Source organism: Pseudophryne corroboree, chromosome 6 (genome assembly GCF_028390025.1).
Source record: "Pseudophryne corroboree isolate aPseCor3 chromosome 6, aPseCor3.hap2, whole genome shotgun sequence".
NCBI lineage: Eukaryota > Metazoa > Chordata > Amphibia > Anura > Myobatrachidae > Pseudophryne > Pseudophryne corroboree.
The window spans coordinates 695,793,616-695,809,542 of NC_086449.1; the positions used below are offsets into that span (position 1 = coordinate 695,793,616).

At 46.4% G+C, this 15,927-nt stretch overlaps 1 protein-coding gene and 1 non-coding gene across 4 annotated transcripts in view; one reads left to right on the forward strand and one right to left on the reverse strand.

The window, feature by feature from the left end:
* Positions 1-4,283: 4,283 nt before the first annotated feature.
* On the reverse strand, positions 4,284-4,388 carry LOC134938823 (U6 spliceosomal RNA). The gene has a single exon (XR_010181279.1). It is a non-coding gene; the product is annotated as a U6 spliceosomal RNA (small nuclear RNA).
* A 5,019-nt stretch (positions 4,389-9,407) lies between these two features.
* Positions 9,408-15,927, forward strand: part of HNRNPAB (heterogeneous nuclear ribonucleoprotein A/B) — a 126,229-nt gene continuing 119,709 nt past the window's right edge. For all 3 annotated transcript variants that reach the window (XM_063928315.1, XM_063928314.1, XM_063928316.1), the window contains exon 1: positions 9,408-9,484. In XM_063928315.1, coding sequence (XP_063784385.1) covers positions 9,461-9,484 — 24 coding nt within the window. In that variant the 5' untranslated portion in view covers positions 9,408-9,460. The remainder of the gene's footprint in view (positions 9,485-15,927) is intronic.

The following is a 15,927-nucleotide window of genomic DNA, read 5'->3' on the forward strand; positions in this document are numbered from 1 at the left end:
GATCCCTGCATGCATCTCAAATCACGAATAAAAAAAGCAGGTCTGTTTTTTTTTAGGACTTTTTTGCGAATTGTAATTTTTCACGGCAGTGGGGTATATTTACTAAGCTCCCGATTTTGACCGAGATGCCGTTTTTTCATCAAAGTGTCATCTCGGTCAATCTCGGTCATTTACTAAACACTAATCACGGCAGTGATGAGGGCATTCGTAATTTTTTTCTAGTTCAGGTAAAAAATTACGAATGAATACACCATCGGTCAAATTACGCCTGTTTAGATACGAATCTCGGTCATTTACTAAGCAAAAAAACACAAAACACTGCCGTGAAAAATTACAATTCGCAAAAAAGTCCTAAAAAAAAACAGACCTGCTTTTTTTATTCGTGATTTGAGATGCATGCAGGGATCCATGAGATCCGTGCATGTATATCAATGGGAAGGGGTGGGAAAGTGTTTTTTGTTGTTAAAAAAAATTGCGTGGGGTCCCCCCTCCTAAGCATAACCAGCCTCGGGCTCTTTGAGCCGATCCTGGTTGCAGAAATATGGGGGAAAAAATGACAGGGGTTCCCCCATATTTAAGCAACCAGCATCGGGCTCTGCGCCTGGTCCTGGTCCCAAAAATACGGGGGACAAAAAGAGTAGGGGTCCCCCGTATTTTTAAAACCAGCACCGGGCTCCACTAGCTGGACAGATAATGCCACAGCCGGGGGTCACTTTTATACTGCGCCCTGCGGCCGTGGCATCAAAAATCCAACTAGTCACCCCTGGCCGGGGTACCCTGGGGGAGTGAGGACCCCTTCAATCAAGGGGTCCCCCCCCCCCAGCCACCCAAGGGCCAGGGGTGAAGCCCGAGGCTGTCCCCCCCCATCCAATGGGCTGCGGATGGGAGGGCTGATAGCCTTTGTTGAAAAATAAAAGATATTGTTTTTAGTAGCAGTACTACAAGTCCCAGCAAGCCTCCCCCGCATGCTGGTACTTGGAGAACCACAAGTACCAGCATGCGGCGGAAAAACTGGCCCGCTGGTACCTGTAGTACTATTACTAAAAAAATACCCAAAAAAACACAAGACACACACACCGTGAAAGTATAATTTTATTACATACACACATACATACATACTTACCTTAAGTTCCCACGCAGGTCGGTCCTCTTGTCCAGTAGAATCCAAGGGGTACCTGTTGAAAAAATTATACTCACGAGATCCAGTGGTCCAGGCTCCTCGGCAAATCCAGGGTTAATCCACGTACTTGAATAAAATAAAAAAACGCTGTCACGACCACGAACTGAAAGGTGACCCATGTTTGCACATGGGTCACCTTGCCCCGAATGCCAGAAACCCACTTTGCCTTCTGGCTAAGTGGGTTTCTTCAGCCAATCAGGGAGTGCCACGTTGTAGCACTCTCCTGATCAGCTGTGTGCTCCTGTCTTCACTGACAGGCAGCACGCGGCAGTGTTACAATGTAGCGCCTATGCGCTACATTGTAACCAATGATGGGAACTTTCTGCTCAGCGGTGACGTCACTTTAGGTCAACCGCAGGGCAGAAAGTTCCCATCATTGGTTACAATGTAGCGCATAGGCGCTACATTGTAACACTGCCGTGTGCTGCCTGTCAGTGAAGACAGGAGCACACAGCTGATCAGGAGAGTGCTACAACGTGGCACTCCCTGATTGGCTGAAGAAACCCACTTAGCCAGAAGGCAAAGTGGGTTTCTGGCATTCGGGGCAAGGTGACCCATGTGCAAACATGGGTCACCTTTCAGTTCGTGGTCGTGACAGCGTTTTTTTATTTTATTCAAGTACGTGGATTAACCCTGGATTTGCCGAGGAGCCTGGACCACTGGATCTCGTGAGTATAATTTTTTCAACAGGTACCCCTTGGATTCTACTGGACAAGAGGACCGACCTGCGTGGGAACTTAAGGTAAGTATGTATGTATGTGTGTATGTAATAAAATTATACTTTCACGGTGTGTGTGTCTTGTGTTTTTTTGGGTATTTTTTTAGTAATAGTACTACAGGTACCAGCGGGCCAGTTTTTCCGCCGCATGCTGGTACTTGTGGTTCTCCAAGTACCAGCATGCGGGGGAGGCTTGCTGGGACTTGTAGTACTGCTACTAAAAACAATATCTTTTATTTTACAACAAAGGCTATCAGCCCTCCCATCCGCAGCCCATTGGATGGGGGGGGGACAGCCTCGGGCTTCACCCCTGGCCCTTGGGTGGCTGGGGGGGGGACCCCTTGATTGAGGGGGTCCCCACTCCCCCAGGGTACCCCGGCCAGGGGTGACTAGTTGGATTTTTGATGCCACGGCCGCAGGGCACTATATAAAAGTGACCCCCGGCTGTGGCATTATCTGTCCAGCTAGTGGAGCCCGGTGCTGGTTTTAAAAATACGGGGGACCCCTACTCTTTTTGTCCCCCGTATTTTTGGGACCAGGACCAGGCGCAGAGCCCGATGCTGGTTGCTTAAATATGGGGGAACCCCTGTCATTTTTTTCCACATATTTCTGCAACCAGGATCGGCTCAAAGAGCCCGAGGCTGGTTATGCTTAGGAGGGGGGACCCCACGCATTTTTTTTTTTAAAATTACATTGTTTACTTTAAAAAAAAAAAAAAAACCCCAGCACGGATCACACAAATCCGGCCGAGATTGATTGTAAAAAAAAACGGCAGTGTTTTGCTAATCACTGCCGTTAAATTAGGTAAAAAAACACGAATAACATCGACATCGGAAGCAAAGAAAAATACGAATACGACAGCTTAGTAAATTAGTCGTAATCCATTCAAAAAGTTGCAGTTTTACACTGTCGATGTCATTCGTGATTGAACTTTGACCTATTTTCGGAAATTACGAATCTTAGTAAATATACCCCAGTGTTTTGTGTTTTTTTGCTTAGTAAATGACCGAGATTCGTATCTAAACAGGCGTAATTTGACCGATGGTGTATTCATTCGTAATTTTTTACCTGAACTAGAAAAAAATTACGAATGCCCTCATCACTGCCGTGATTAGTGTTTAGTAAATGACCGAGATTGACCGAGATGACACTTTGATGAAAAAACGGCATCTCGGTCAAAATCGGGAGCTTAGTAAATATACCCCAATGAGAGGAGTGAGAGAGACAGAGGGGAGGGAGAGAGGAACAGTGTCCAGGAGAGAAAGAGATTGAGAGAAAGAGGGGAGTGAGAAAGTGAGAGCGTGTCAGGCAGAGAGAGATGGAAAGGAGCAAAAGGGAGGGGGGGTGTCAGGGAGAAAGAGAGTGTCAGTGAGAGAGAGAGAAAGAGAGAGAGAGAGCATGTCAGGGAGAGAGAAAGAGAGAGGTTGTCACTTAAAAAGAAAGAGAGAAGGTGTCAGTGAGAGAGAAAGAGAGAGGGTGTCAGGAAGAGAGAGGAAGAGGGAGAGTCAGAGAGGGAGAGAAAGAGAGGGGACAGAGGGGGAGAGAAAGAGGGGACAGAGAGAGAGGAGCAAAAGACAGAGCGGGAGATGGAGAGACGCAAAGTGGAAGCAGGAAAAGGAGAGGGTGTCAGGATGAAAGACAGAGGGAGGGTGTCAGGGAGAGAGAAAGAGTGGCAGATAGAGAGGAGCAAGATAGGGAGAGAGAGAGAGAGAGAGGTGGTATAAGAGAAACAGAGAGAGTCATAGAATGAGAGATGCAAAGGGAGAGTGTGATATAGAGAGAGTGGGAGCAAGAGGTAGTAATAGAGAGAGAGAAGGAGCAGCGCACCAAAGAGACACTACTACCCATATGTGCTTCAGATGCCCCAACTACAGCTCCCCACCCTTCTAACACACCTCCTGGCGGTAGCTGTTCGGCATCCTGTTTCTTCTGCTTGTGCTGCATTGCCCAGCCTTCTTCTGTACTCTCACAAGTCCCGCCGAGGTGACAGCCTGATGGTACGGAGGTCTCTGTTGAGAGCAGGCAGCTGGGTACCTCAGTTTAATAGTCTCGCCCCCTTTCCAATACATCCCCGAATTGCGGCATTATGTACGCGAGGGGGGCGGGGCTTCAAAGGTGGCTCGGAACAGAGAGCCACTAGAGAGTGGCCTGGATTGGGGTAATGTTTAACACAGTGTGGGGCCGCCCTGCCTATAATCCGGCCCTGTGCCTAACACTAACCCCAGTACTTACTGTTGGGATTCTAAATGTCAGGATGCTGCTTTTGGGATCCTGACTGTCAGGATCCTGACCGCATCCCCAAATAATATATAAATTGTCCCATTTTTATATCCACAGGGTCACCACAAAGCTAGCTTCCGATGCCATGCACCCAGCTAGCTCAGGTGTATGATGGAACATTTCATGAATTTGCACGTCATCCTTACATAGGGGCCATGCTAATCTGCTCCGTATTGTTCCATTTTTTTAATTTAATTTTTTTTGTATATGAGCTCAGGTGTATGATGCTGAAGTAGCAGGTGAGTCTGCCTAGAAATAAAAACACCACGTACTTGTCTTCCCAAGCAGATGCTCTCCATTAAGGTGATACAATTACAAAAAATGTTTGTTTGTAACAACATCATACAGAACATCAAGAAACACCAGCTGAGACACAGGATGATCCTGAAAATTTTGTTGAGGAACAGTATGTGCCCCCTGTACTACAAGAAAGGCCCCATCTACAGGAGCATGCTACTTTGCCTACCGTGGCTGCCCAACCTGCACTTGCTCCTGATAAGGCTGCAGCAATAGAGGAGTTCTGCACACTACAAAAGAACTTCATGGATGAACAAAGGGCCTAATTCAGACTGGATCGCTACAGCGGAAGCGATCCCAGTCTGAAGCACTATGCGGGGGCATCTCGGGAGCCCAGTGAGATGCTTAAAGCATCCCAAAACTGCGATCGCCTCTGCCTGATTGACAGGCAGAGGCAGTCGCAGGGCGGGAGGGGGGGTGTCAATGGCATTAAAACGCCATTGGCGGGGTGCTGCGTGTCCGGACTGTTGTGGGGGTGGTCCGCGGTTACCCGGGACGCGATGAGTAGTGGCCAGCGCACAGGAGCTGTGACGGCAGGGAGCTACTCAGCGGGTGCAAAAGCATCGCCGCTGTGCGATGTTTTTGCACCCTTGCGGGGGGTAAGGTCAAACATGCGGGTCAGACTAGCCCTGTGCTGGACGTCCCTCCTCATGTCTGAGAAACTGATTGTAGATGTGCTAAAATTAGCACATCTACGATCAGATCTGAATTACGCCCACAGAACCCACAACTGGTCCATCAGCCAGCACATGCCTAAGGGCATGGAATATGTGGCATACAGCACACACAATCTAGTATTGCTAATACTTCAGGCCGCATTGACGCCAACCTAATACAGTTCACTGAGAATATAGACCCTCATTCCGAGTTGTTCGCTCGCTAGCTGCTTTTAGCAGCATTGCACACGCTAGGCCGCCGCCCTCTGGGAGTGTATCTTAGCTTAGCAAAATAGCGAACGGAAGATTATCAGAACTGCTACTAAATAATTTGCAGCAGTTTCTGAGTAGCTCCAGACCTACACCTAGACTGCGATCACCTCAGTCCGTTTAGTTCCTGGTTTGACGTCACAAACACGCCCTGCGTTCGGCCAGCCACTCCCCCGTTTCTCCAGCCACTCCTGCGTTTTTACCTGGCACGCCTGCGTTTTTTAGCACACTCCCTGAAAACGGCCAGTTTCCACCCAGAAACACCCACTCCTGTCAATCACACTACGATCACTCGAGCGATGAAAAAACGACGCTCGACCTTGTGTAAATCTACAAAGTTTTGTGTGAAAGTACTTAGCGCATGCGCGCTGCGTACCATGCGCATGCGCATTTTTGCCATTTTTTCTCTTAATCGCCGCACTGTGAAAATTGGCAGCGAGCGAACAACTCGGAATGACCACCATTGTCCTCAAATATAGCCCCATCCACTGAACAATTGCACCATGGGGGTCATTCCGAGTTGTTCGCTCAGTAAATTTCTTCGCATTGCAGCGATTTTCCGCTTAGTGCGCATGCGCAATGTCCGCACTGCGACTGCGCCAAGTAAATTTGCTATGCAGTTAGGAATTTTACTCACGGATTTTTCCTCGTTCTGGTGATCGTAATGTGATTGACAGGAAGTGGGTGTTTCTGGGCGGAAACAGGCCGTTTTATGGGTGTGTGTGAAAAAACGCTACAGTTTCTGGGAAAAACGCGGGAGTGGCTGGAGAAACGGAGGAGTGTCTGGGCGAACGCTGGGTGTGTTTGTGACGTCAAACCTGGAACGACAAGCACTGAACTGATCGCAGATGCCGAGTAAGTCTCGAGTTACTCAGAAACTGCACAGAGATGTCTTATCGCAATATTGCGAATCTTTCATTCGCAATTTTGATAAGCTAAGATTCACTCCCAGTAGGCGGCGGCTTAGCGTGTGCAAAGCTGCTAAAAGCAGCTTGCGAGCGAACAACTCGGAATGACCACCCATATACTGATGTCTCATTCACCTGGTCCATCTACTTCCACAGAGACATGCCAAACCAGTACACTGTCTACATCACCGCCAACAAAGCTGATAGCTTACTAGCAATGTGGATGATGATGCGCCTTCCAAATACATGATAACCATTTTTTGTAACCATCATCGCCGACAAATAAAAAAAAAAATTCTCATGCTTTCAGATGGGGTTTCTTGGAATTGGGGGGGGGGGGGGGGGGGTGTTAGCTTTGCAAACTTTAGTATAATGTCTTAAACCTGCGGCCCTCCATCTGTTGTGGAACTACACATTCCGGCAATGCCCTGTCTCAGTTTTATCATGCCTTAATACAGTGTTTTTCAACCACTGTGCCGTGGCACACTAGTGTGCCCTGAGCAGTCTCCAGGTGTGCCAGGCCGTCAGTGTTTTGCTGCTACTGAGGCCCTGGAAGAATCAATACTGGTGGGTTTAGTGGTTGCAGAGCGGGGATTAGGGTTAGGCTGCAGAGAGGGGGGTTAGGGTACGGGGTGGAGGAGGTTAGGTTTAGGCACTAAGGGGGAGGGGGAGGTTTAGGCCTGCAGGAAGGGGGAAGTTAGGCACCACTGGGGGGAGGTTAGGGTTAGGCTGTGGACAGGGAGGGTTAGTAGGTAGGGGAGGGTACCCTGACCTCCAGCATCCTGACAGCCGGCTTTTCATACTAAACCCGATTTTGGGGATGCATTGGGGCATAAAATGTAAATTGGGGACACAATGGGGCCAATAATGTGAACTGAGGACACAATGGAGCCAATAATGTGAATTGGGGCTACTGTGGAGCAAATCATGTAAGTTGGGGACACTATGATGCACATCATTTGAATTGAGGCTCTATCAGGCATATTATGTGAATTGAGTGCACTATAGGGCAAATAATGTAAATTGGGGCACTGTGCAACATATGTGATTTAGTGACACTGTATCACGTTGTGGGAAATACTGTATAGCACTGTGTGACACGTGAAGTGGGGACACAGTGGGGCAGATAATGTGACTTGGGGATGTGTTGTAGCATATAATGTTAATTGTGGGCACAGTGGGACCAATAATGTGATCTGGGGGGGTGTTGTGACATATAATGGGAATTGGGGGCACAATGGGGCTGATACTGTGAATTTGGGGTGCATTGTGACATATACGAGGAAATGTAGAAGGATCCAAGTTTGCCGAGGTCCGGGATTGCAATTGAGATTTACCGTATTTTTAGAGTGCCAATCATTTACAAGGGAAAACCAAGTTAGTTTTGCCTTGTAAATGATTGTTTCTTTAAAAATACAGGCAAATCTCAGCTGAAATCCTGGTTCTCTGCAAACTCGGACCATATTACATTTCCCCTGCCTGTCAGATCTAGGAAAACAGCAGCCAGGAAGCCAGCAGTGGCAGCCGGCTACCTAAGTGGCTAATGGAGTGAAAGAGGGTGGGGAAAAGTAATATGGGGGATGGCACAAGTAAAATCTGATTAAGGGGACGCAGGGGGGTTGGGACAGGGGGAACAAGATTTGTCACCCAGTGCAATACCCACTGTCACCCCAAGTTCATGACCCACTGTTAAGCTGTGTATATGTGCCACTGTCACCCTGTGTATGCCCTTCTGTCATCCTGGGTATGTCGCTGACACCCTGTGTATATACCCCTCTGTCACCCTGTGTATGTCCCTGTCACCCTATGTATATGTGCCATTGTCACCCCGTGTATATCACCCTGTATATGCTCCTCTGTCACCCTGTGTATACGTGCCACTGTCACCCTCTGAATGCCCCCCCCCTCTATCACCCCATGTATAAGTGTTACTGCATACCTCCCAACATGGGGGGTAATTCCAAGTTGATCGCAGCAGGAATTCTGTTAGCAAGTGGGCAAAACCATGTGCACTTCAGGGGAGGCAGATATAACATGTGCAGAGAGAGTTAGATTTGGGTGTGGTGTGTTCAATCTGCAATCTAATTTGCAGTGTAAAAATAAAGCAGCCAGTGTTTACCCTGCACAGAAATAAAATAACCCAACCAAATCTAACTCTCTCTGCAAATGTTATATCTGCCACACCTGCAGTGCACATGGTTTTGCCCAACTGCTAAAAAATGTCCTGCTGCGATCAACTTGGAATTACCCCCATGACCCCCTCCAGGAGGGACACCATGCTCTGCTTCTGGACTTTTCTCTTCATGTATGATTGCCAGTACCTGTTTTGAACAGGTAATGGATAAGAAAGGTGTTTCAGCACAGGTGATGGCAATTATAGAGTAAGAGGGAAATCCAGGAGCAGAGCATTCTGTCCCTCCTGGAGAGGGTCATGTTGGGAGGTATTTTATACCCCTTTCACATCGCACAAATAAGCCGGTATCGACACAGCATATTGCCGTGTCGACACGGGTCAGTGTGCGATGTGAAGGATTATACCCGGGTTGAATACCGGGTCAGGCGCAGTGTGAATGGGAGCCGCGTCGATGCGACGCGGTTCCCATTCACAGCATAGGAAGAGGCGGCGCAGGAGTTGAGCTCATCTCCCAGCGCTGCCTCCACCCCCGCCCCTGCTGCTGCTGCGTCCCCCCCCCCCCCGCCGCTATGGCAACCGACCCGGTATATTGCCGGGTCGGAAAGCCATCAAAGGAGACCAAATGCCGGATCCCACCCGGTAAGGACACGTTTCTCTTACCGGGTGGGATCCGGCATTTGCGATCTGAAAGCGGTATTACTGTCACCCTGTGTATGTCCTTCTCTATGAACTTCCTTGTGAGCACACACCTTTATTTACAACGCGCACCTTCGGCGCATGCTGTCCCTTTGCAAAGTATAGGAGGGAGGCCGCAAATTTATAGTTTGCAGGTGGGCGCCGAACACCCTAGCACCGGCCCTGTCACCAGGCTTCAAAAATCTGCCCCCAGGTTTTCTCCTGAGCCAAAGCCAGTCCAATTAGTAATTGGTGCACCTGGACTAATTACTTTACTTTATAAAACTCATGTGTGCATGAAAGGCAATGGCTTTCATTGCATGAGGTTATAGTGCTGACAGAATGGACAAAAAGCCACAGCCTAAGGTACATTGCCTCCTAATCACATTCATCTGGTGTGTTTTATTATATCACTGTGGGGAAGTTGTTCTGTGAGGGCAAATTGCCATTAAACATTCTGACATATAGACCCAAACTGCTTGTAGTCTGCTTGCTATGTATAGGGGCTGATTCAGTTGGTTTGTGGGTGCCCATATGTATTGGAAGCTTTGTAGATTGGAACATACTTGCCTATGTTTAAAAAAAAGCATTTCAGGGATACCGTGAAAGTAACACTTATCAGCACGGACGTATACTGCTACATCTGAGAGGCATGTCATAAAAATGACTTACATCAAATGTAAATGAGCCCCAACATTGGTAAGATCTAATTGTTAAAGAAAAGACACTGATATTTTGCAGGATTTATTTGTGTATTGTGTTTTACAAGAGGATCCATATACTGTAAGTGGCCACGAGATACCTTATTTAAAATGCATGTAGCCATAAGGTGCCGTATAACCAATGCAGGGAAATGGCACTGATGAGCTCATTTGAATGTATGTATCTTTGATTTCTCCCCCCCCCCCAAGAATGTAATAGCTACATAATGGGAGTAAGGTGCAATCAGGGAGATTGCTGGACTATTCAGGGAGTCAGAGAGATTGCTACTATTTCAGGGAGTCTCACGCAGAATGCGGGAGGGTAGGCAACTATGGATTGGAAGCTCCTGCTTAAAAGAATCCTTTAAAATGGTAAGTTAGGAATACTGTATATTATCAAATATGATATATTCAAACTTGCCTAGAAAATGTATAAGTCTCATTATAGTGAATCAGAATGTAGAAATGTTTTGTAAGTGTATCTGTGAATTCCTGTAGCAGTTTCCAAGGCTATAGGTTTTAAACATGATATATTAGTGGGTAATAGTAGCTAGCATTTCCGTACCTCCCAACTGTCCTGATACAGGTATGTATGGTAGTGGTACATGTCATGAGGTATATGACCATCAGAAACTGTGGGGCCTGGGACTGAAAAATGAGGTAGGCCCTGCCCCTGTAGTCTCATACACATGCTGCTCCCATAGCCATATTTCCCTGTCTCTCAGTGACACTGTCGCACACACATTTTCTCCTGTCTTCCAGTAATTGCCCCAACCTACCTTCTGTCTCAGTGACACTCCCACATTTGCTCCTCTGATCCAGCTGTGGGGCTCAGGAGTATGGACTGCTTTGGTCAACCTGAAAATTGGGCTATATGAATGCCAGCTGCCACGCTCTTTCCTGTGATGGCAGCTGTGCATGTGAATATATGCAGTGCTTCTGACTATAAATTACAATTATTATTATTATTATTTTTTTTATTTATTGCAAGAGTGATGTGCAGTAAGGTCAATGGCAGGGGAGGCACTGGCCAGTATCTGTGCCAAATGTACACAGACATGAGCCTGAGGGTTCCTGTGTGCATTATACAAGGTGTGTATATGTATGTGTGTATTTATTTATTTATTTTTTCCTCATCTGGATTAATATAATCCTTTTTATAATAAAAACAAAGTAGTATGACCTGTGATGCTATGCCTACCCGGACATTACATCACTGCTGCAAGTTTATATTCCATAGTATCCTGGATGCTATCTGTCATTTCAGTGACTTCATGAAATGTACTTGTACTAATGTACTAGGTATACATACCTATATGGCTTCCAATGCAGACTCCTATTTTATATACCTCTGGTTATGCTATGTTAGCACCAACCAAATTAATTAAATCATTGAATGGTATCTGGATAGCAAAGTGATCACTCTTCTTGCAATGAGAGCTCCTCCCCCTAATCTATTTTTAATCTACCTTCACAACTTGGCTGGTTTTCCTTGTGAGTAACGTACAACTATTTCCATAAGTTTTATAAGAAATGGGGAGTGGGGAAATTGATTTGAACAGAATGATCAAGATTCTTGACCACTAACTTCGCTGAGTAAGTAGCTAGGATCCAGGTGGCTGGTCTACTCTCCAAGTAAACTTCAATGAGGAAGATGAATGTAGGGGTAATAGAGGATTATTGCTGAGAACCAGTTGGTAAGAATAAACTAACTATGGGTGAGGATAGCTATATACTATATGATTGTAGGAAAGAATGGGGGTGGATCTTGTCCGAGAGAACAAAAATAAAACTTTGACAGAATATGTGGAGTGGATGAGAAAGTGACTGCATATGACGAATATGTGCACACTGTGGCATTACTTAGTTGTATGTGCTTTCAGGTAAAATAAATAAATCTACCTCCATTTTCCTCCATGAATAGTAGTCTTTAATGTAGGTTGACACTAACTTACAATGAGCATGTGCACAGGTGAGATCCCCTGTCATGTCTATCAGACCATGCCTGCTCCACATGGGGCTCAATTTCCCACAGAGCTGGTCATGTAAACAACATGCCTACATCATATTGGTGGAGACTTGTAGCTTCCAATGCACCAGCATGATGAGGCAGAAACTGGTAGTCATGTGGTTGCTGGCCCTTATTTCACAAGTACCAGCATGCCTAAACAGTTAAGAACTACAAGGTTGTTCTGGGACTCGTAGTTGACACCCTTAACAGAGTTTATTAGAAACATGGTGGCACAATGGTTAGCACTGCTGCCTCACAGTCCTAGGTTCATTTGTTTGATACCTGAACATGAGCTTATCAATGTGGCATTTGATGGATTCCAAGGTGCTCTGGTTTCCTTACGCCAACCACCCCAGTGCTATTCTACCCATGGTGTCTTGGCTGTCCATGGTGTCTTCTGTGGGCCAAACTTTGATACTGAATTCCCTGTCCTGACCAGGCTGACTATTACATTGAGACAACTTCATCATGTATAAAGTGAGTAAAAATATATTTCTCATTATTTTTATTTTTAAGTATTGAGTAACTGACCCATCAAAATAAAGGTAACTAAGGAGATGTCGGCTGTTTCTATACTATAGAATGGGGACCTTGAATCATCAAACTCTGAAAACATTCAGTTGATTGGAGTGCTATGCTTGCACTGGAGCAATAATGAGCAGCACAATGGTTGGCATTGCTACCTCACACAATTAAGGCTGTGAGGTTTGATTCCCAATGAGGCAGTATGTGTGATGTTTGTATGTTCTTTCCATGTTTGTTTGCATTTAATCCAGACACTCCAGTTTCTCCCACAATCTAGAAACATACTGGCAGGCCAATTGGATTCTGACAAAAAATAACCTCAGTGTGTATTCATATGATAGGGAATATAGATTGTAAGCTTCACTGGTGCAAGGACTCAAAAATTTTATGTGAAGCACTGCAGAATATGCACATGTTATGTAAGTACTACTGTGCTTCTAAACTCCTTGAGGGTATTGTCTACAACTGCCTTTATCTCCTCTCATTCACTGCTTGATCCATTCCAGTCTGGCTTCCATCCTCTCCACTGAAACTGCCCTCATGAAAGTCTGGAGTGCCATCCATCTTGCCAAATTCCAAGGTCCACTACAGTCTGCTTATTCTCCTTGACCTCTCTGCTGCTTTTAACGCTCTGCACCAGCCTTTTCCTGCAAATCCTTTACTCCCTTGGTCTGCTTGATACTGTCCTTTCCTTGCTATCCTTGTACCTCTCTGACTGTTCCTTCTGTCTCCTCTCATGACTCATCCCCCCCCCCCCCCTCCCTCACTTCCACTAACTGTAGGTGTCCCCAAAGGTTCTCATCCTGGTCCTCTCCTTTTCTCTCTATACGTCCTCTTTAGGTGAGCGCATTCACTCTTTTTTTAACATGTATCATGTTTGCTGACTTTATAGCTGGCCCCTGCGGGATGGGGCAGCCAGGTCAGCACAGCAACGTGTGGTCCAGGGGGCGTGGTTTCAATTAGGGGGTGGAGAGACAAAATGGTAAGGCTGTGTGTGGGCTTGGCTATAGTATCATGTCATTGTAGCCACGCCGCCAGCTATGTAATGCCGAGATTACCGGCATTGCACAGCGGGGGTATGGCTACAATGACGCGATTCAGCACAAATTGCTTTGCCGGCCACTTGGTCCTCCCACTTAACTCAGTAAGTGGGCAGCTGGGTGGCGGTGTGCGGGTGAATCTGGGACCCTTGCCTACTTTCCCGGGGGGGCGAGAGCGTCACCTGATTTTTGGGAGCCTTCCAGCCATTCTGGGAGGATAGGAAAGTGTGCCTTGTAACATCTTTTGACATTATCACCTCCATGCTGATGATACTAATCTACCTTTCCTCCACTGCTCTCCTCACTTGTATTTCCAACAATCTCTCTATTTCTTTTTAGATGTCCCAGTACTTTCTTAAACTTAACATGTCTAAGACTGATCTAATCATCTTCCCAACCTCCCGCACAACCTTACCTTCCACAGGTTCACTCATTATTTATTGTTGGCAATAGTATCTCCACTATCCCCCAAGTGCACTGTCTTGGAGTAATCCTTGACTCTCCCCTTTCCTTCAAACCACACATTCAGTACCTCTCGCAAACCTGTAATTTTCATCTAAAATATTTCAATGATCAGACCCTCTTACCAAAGATGCCACTAAGTCCCTTATCCACTCACTAGCCACCTCAAGACTGGATTACTGTAATCTTCTCCTATCTGGCATCCCTGACAAATACCTTTCTCTCCACTCTATCTTCAATTCTGCTGCCCGACTCGTCTTCCTCACCATTTGTGCTACAGCCACATCCCCTCTCTTAGAAGGCCTTTATTGGCTCCCCTTCAGAATCAAATTCAAGCTTCTCACACTCTTACAAAGCCCTCACCTGCTCCTCTCCCATTTACGTCTTTGACCTTATTTCCCTTTATATTCCTGCCCATCTTCTGCTAATGCATGCCACCTCTCCTTCCAACTGATAACTTCCTGCCTCCAAAATGTTGCATGTTCTGCTCCCTTTTTCTGGAATTCTCTACCTATCCTCCCTCAGACTCTTCACCTCTCTACAAAACTTCAAACGGGCTCTCAAGACCCACTTCACCAAACTCTGCAAACTATCATCCTAACCCCCTGTCCCAAGTTCACTTTCTACCCCATCTGTATCACCCCTGTCTGCCCCTCCCCTTTTAGAATGTAAGCTGCCAGTATTAACTGTAGATAGCAGGTGCACTGTGACCCAATACTTTAGCTGGTGCCTCTCAAATATTTTTTTGGGGGGAGTGTCCCCATAGTGCCCCCCCCCCACCCTCTCCCATTCTAGGGTGACAAAAATGGGGATTAACGATGGCCCAGTATGGTTAACTAAATAAGAGCATTTTGAGGGATATTCTGGTGAAAGATGATCCATAGTTTAGGGGCAGCACAGGAGAAGAGTTGGAAGTAATTATTAGTGATGTGCACCGGACATTTTTCGGGTTTTGTGTTTTGGTTTTGGATTCGGTTCCGCGGCCGTGTTTTGGATTAGGACGCGTTTTGGCAAAACCTCACCGAAAAATTTGTCGGATTCGGGTGTGTTTTGGATTCGGGTTTTTTTTTTCAAAAAACCCTAAAAAACAGCTTAAATCATAGAATTTGGGGGTCATTTTGATCCTATAGTATTAACCTCAATTACCATAATTTCCACTCATTTCCAGTCTATTCTGAACACCTCACAATATTATTTTTAGTCCTACAATTTGCACCGAGGTCGCTGGATGGCTAAGCTAAGTGACACAAGTGGCCGACACAAACACCTGGCCCATCTAGGAGTGGCACCGCAGTGTCAAGACAGGATGGCACTTCAAAAAAATTGTCCCCAAACAGCATATGATGCAAAGAAAAAGAGGAGCACCACAGGTATAGAATGTAGATGGATAGTATACTTAATGAATGACGACACAGAGGTAGGTACAGCAGTGGCCTACCGTACTGCTATATATAGTATACTGGTGGACACTGTGTCGGCAAACTGCAAAACTAAAATGCACCACAGGTATAGAATGTAGATGGATAGTATACTTAATTAATGACGACACAGAGGTAGGTACAGCAGTGGCCTACCGTACTGCTATATATAGTATACTGGTGGTCACTGTGTCGGCAAACTGCAAAACTAAAATGCACCACAGGTATAGAATGTAGATGGATAGTATATTTAATGAATGATGACACAGAGGTAGGTACAGCAGTGGCCTACCGTACTGCTATATATAGTATACTGGTGGTCACTGTGTCAGCAAAACTCTGCACTGTACTCCTCCTATATAATATTAATTATTAGTGATGAGCGGGTTCGGATCCTCGGGATCCGAACCCGCCCGAACTTCACCTTTTTTTTTTCACGGGTCCGAGCGACTCAGAGCCTCCCGCCTTGCTTGGTTAACCCGAGCGCGCCCGAACGTCGTCATCCCGCTGTCGGATTCTCGCGAGATTCGGATTCTATATAAGGAGCCGCGCGTCGCCGCCATTTTCACACGTGCATTGAGATTGATAGGGAGAGGACGTGGCTGGCGTCCTCTCCGTTATAGTAGAAGAAAAGAGTAAAGAGACTGAGTGA